The 4,403-nt window shown below is 43.7% G+C and overlaps 1 protein-coding gene across 2 annotated transcripts; it reads right to left on the bottom strand.

Moving 5' to 3' along the window:
- Nucleotides 1-238: 238 nt before the first annotated feature.
- Nucleotides 239-3,506, bottom strand: LOC123402749 (membrane-anchored ubiquitin-fold protein 3). Of its 2 annotated transcripts, none has more exons than XM_045096701.1 (3): nt 3,134-3,506; nt 1,816-1,986; nt 239-718 (listed from the first exon to the last, which is right to left on the bottom strand). In XM_045096701.1, exons 1-3 carry the CDS (start codon nt 3,264-3,266, stop codon nt 663-665), a joined length of 360 nt encoding a protein of 119 aa, XP_044952636.1. In that variant the 5' UTR covers nt 3,267-3,506; the 3' UTR covers nt 239-662. The 2 variants fall into 2 exon arrangements, with proteins under 2 accessions (XP_044952636.1, XP_044952637.1); XM_045096702.1 differs by having other exon boundaries at nt 1,819-1,986.
- Nucleotides 3,507-4,403: the final 897 nt, after the last annotated feature.

Below are 4,403 nucleotides of genomic sequence, written 5' to 3'. Positions count from 1 at the left end.
AGATTGTGCACTGCTCATCTTCAATCCTTTCTTCTTCTTCATCATCACTGCCCCCCGCTCGTAACAGATCGTGCATTGCTCATCTTCAACCTCCATCTTCTTCTTCATCACTGGCTCCCACTCGTACATGGCTCCGCTTTGCATGGCCGGCGTTCCAGGCACCATCACCACCTTCGGCATCGTGGTACACTAAAAAAAATAGTTTCTGGCACTAGAAAAAGAAATCAGGTACCTGATGTTTAGCAAAACCGTATATATATTCCAATGGTACAATATATCTGCTTTACATGGCAAACAGCAGCGCTAAAAAGAATCGATATAATGTCAAACATAGCCAAAGGCAAAAGAAAATGAAATGATGGTTGTTTCCACATTACAATTTACACAACAGCAAGCATCCAATCCATTCCTTGACTCCTGCACACACTCGCTACAGCAGCAACATCCCAAGGAGGAACCTTTACTCCCAGCCAGTCCCACTCCCACCAGATTCCAAGCATGCTTTCAGGAGTGTCAAGTACATGCATGCGATTCTAGATCGAGTTTCAATGGCTCCAGGAACTGGATGTCAAAATGAATACACACCGCGCCGTGGACGCAACAAAAGCACAAGAGAAATTCTACAACTAGGTGCATCGTACATCATCAGGGGGGGTGCCGTATCACAGTATGGTGCATCCGCATCTGTTCTGCTTGGGGGAATTGCCCAGCTGCTTCTCTGAAAAGAGCAGATCCAAATAAACAAAATTATAGGTTGTTTAGAAGTGTCGCATAAATTGCCTGACAGTTTTAAGCATCATCACATAATTGCAATAATATGATAAACCCAACTATTTTGCATATAGTAATCCATGTGTGACCAGATAAATACCTAATACACTTTGTACTTACAACATCATTACTGTCTCAACAGTTGCAAAATGAAGTATAAAAGTCCATTAAACCCCCTTAACTATATCTCTAAACAGATTTTGTAACATATGCTTTTGTGGGTATTCACTATTTTCTCTCCGTTCCACACATCAATAGTCGGGAAGGCTAAAAATCTGACGTCGGATTTTTAAGCATGACAAGTTATGTTGTCATTGAGGGTGGCAGATTCCTTTAGCAAGCATGGCAATTCCTAGCAAAAAACTGAACATGGCAAGGATTTGCCATGTTTGTTGAAGGAAATTGCCATCATCGCGACAACATAATTTGCCATCTTGGGAGTTCGATTTGTCATGCTAAAAAAATCTGACGTTCGATTTATAGCGAATTCCTTAATAGTTTATTTGGAAACATGGTAAAAAACAATTCAATACAAACACCCCAATTTTCACATGGCTGGCCCACAGATGTGACAACATCACTCTTGTAATTATACTTTTTAAATTCTGAACACACAAAAACAAATTTAGCCAATTCGGCAGAACTTCATAAATCACAAAAGGAACGAAAAAACTACCACTAAACCTTCATAATACCATGTGTTGTTTAGTCAATCTTTATTTGTGCCTCTATCTACATACGGAACACTGGCTCAGCACAGAGTTCCAACAGAATTTCCGACTAAAAATATGGTTGTGATCAACAAATCACTACTACAGCGGAAGGAATAAATTTCACTCCATGGAAATAAGTGGGTTCGTCTTGCAGGCTGCAGCATTTGGATTATACAGATTCATGTCTATACATGTGGATTTTTTAAGCACAAAATCTAAAATGATAGTTGTATCCAACATTTTTCATTCATTGAATGTAACAGAATGTAAGAGATCATTACAGAACCAGGAACACAATGTGAAAGAGAAGGCGTAAAATTGTCGGCAATACCACGGTTTTTGTCAACTTGTGGAGGGCGCACTACCACATGCATTGTAATTACACCTCCAGGGACCTCTCCTATTGTAACACGGGACTCGGCAAGTGTCCGGTTATTCTCCAATATCTTTCCACCATTGATGAGCTTCAAGTCATTGACAGTTTTCGGAGTTATCTCCTTATCTGTCATCAGAAATGACAACAACAATTCCATTTAACAAAATAAATTAGGATTCCGGTAAGCATAACATGTTGGGATTATAGAGTGACTTTTGAAAAGAACTAATCCAGATAACAGAATTCGAATTCAAAATCAAAATCAATCAAGGTGCCTTATAAAGAAGAAAAAACATGTGTTGCAGTTTTCCCAGTCATAATGCAAATTAAGCCCTGGACAAATCAGATTAACTTCAAACATCCCACAGAAAGATGACATACAGTGATGGTGATGGTTAGCGTCCATATGTTCGGGTTAACAAGCCCCACACCATGACCCGGTTGTTTCTGGGAACTAATTCAGCTGGGAAAGGATTCAATTTTGCTTGTTCTAGTCATTCACAGCCGAGTGTATACATACCAAGAGAAAATCCCCACCTGAGTGTGATAATCAGATAACTTCGGACAGAGCGTTAGGCATAACGAATCCTATCGAGAATGGCCCTGCTATCATATTCATGCAAAGGACCTCGGTTCGTGTAAAGATGGAGAGACAACTGCTTATATATTGCTAGCTCAATTCTGTTCGCAGAACGCGAGAGAACAAACAGACACTCTGAAGTCAAACTGCCGCTTCTCTGCGTCTCCATAGGACATGAAGGAAGACGCTGGTCCTTGTCTGTCCCTTCATTCAACTTGTATGTTTTCTGATACATATAAAACCGATTGTTGCCAAAAAAAATGATATTCCTGGAATTCTGCCACAAAATTTGGCAAAATCATAGTACCGTTTTGGCAGTACTCACTGTCCGTGAGAGGTTTTCTGTAGGTATGCATACGCATAAACTGAGAATGGGGATTATCAATTGGCCGTTTATATAGCTTACCCAGTTCGAAAGTTCTAAAGCAGTGTTGAAGATGAGGGGGGAAATGATGCAGCAGTCATGTGTTACTCAAGAGATGAACAACAAATCAGGCAACACTAATCTGCCGCGAGCAAGACTAGAACTGCACGAGCACCACGCAACAGCCATAAGAATAAAAAATAAAAGCTATACATGATCCCCGAAACTGCAAGAACTTCAGAGGCGCGCATCTTTTTTGGGCACCGATTCAAGCAAGCGGATGAGGAGGCGGGCCAAATCGACCGGGGGGGAATCTGCGTCTCACTCACCTTGCGGCCACCGGGCGAGGATGAAGTCCTTGAGCGCGGAGACGGTGGTGGCGGGGTCGTACTTGCTGGGGCCGATGTCCGTGCCGTCGAAGAGCCGGAACTTGACCTCGATCGGCTCCTTCCCGCCGGCCATCTCCCGGCCGGCTCACCGCCCCGCCTCCCTCCCAAGATCCGAGAGGCCCCGGATCAGAAGTGCATGGCGCAGAAAGGGCCGCACGGAATCCACGCAAATCGGCCCGGGCTCGGATTCTAGCGGAGAATTCTTGCTTTCCTGCCTGGGGGGGTTGAAAGCGAGGGGACGGCGACTACTCGGCGCGGAGGGAAGGGGAGGGAGGGGGGAGGGGGGATGGTGGTGGAGGGAGAAGACAAACAGAGACCGGGGGTAGTGGCCTCCTCGGTACTTTAACTGGTAATACTCCAAACCGAAAAATCTTTTCTTTCTGGCGACACCGTACGAGTTTCACGGGATTTTGAAAGATTGCTCGCAAATAGCAGCCCAATTACAGTAGCACTCCCTTGGATCATTTTTACTCCGTGTATAAGATTTATCCGATCAAAAAAGGGCTTTGATCAAAACGGAAAAAAGAACATGGAGACCACTGAACCCTTGGCGGGCACCCATGAGGAGTGCCGCGGGGACCAATGAGTATTCTATAAGTTGAAACCGTCGTGAGTTGGGTAACCCTGCAACAGTTCGAGAAGTTGGCGAGCTCGCGAACAAGTTTACCCCGGCCATGTTATGCTTAGATGAAACTCAATTGGATAGGGCGCGCGTTGAAATTTTATCAAGACTTTTTTTAATTATAATAAATATTTTGCTGTCAGTAGCTCCGACAGGAGCGGGGGCCTTATAATTTTTTGGAATGATAAAATAAAATTGAAGATTCAGGGTTACTAAAAGTATTGTATTGATGCTATTGTTTCTGAGTTGGGAGCAGATCCATGGAGGTTATCATGCATAGACGAAGAAGCGAAGGTCGCAAGCAGATACAAGATATGGGTCACTCTTTACTAGTTGGTCGGGACATCAGCTCTTCCATGGCTAGTCATGGGTGATTTTAACGAAGTTTTGCACATGCAGAGCATGATGGTGTGGGCTTGAAAAGTCAATCGTAGATGGATGGCTTGAGAGATGCCTTGGACATGTGTGATCTGGGACATACCGGTCTATCATGGACCTTTAAAAAGAAAGTTTCAGGTGAATCTTTCACAAAGGTGAGACTTGGTCGAGCAATTGCGGACGAGACATGGAGCTCTTTGTTTCCGGCGG

Source organism: Hordeum vulgare, chromosome 6H, assembly GCF_904849725.1.
Source record: "Hordeum vulgare subsp. vulgare chromosome 6H, MorexV3_pseudomolecules_assembly, whole genome shotgun sequence".
In the NCBI taxonomy this organism is placed as follows: Eukaryota; Viridiplantae; Streptophyta; class Magnoliopsida; order Poales; family Poaceae; genus Hordeum; species Hordeum vulgare.
This window is presented reverse-complemented; position numbering and strand designations above follow the sequence as displayed.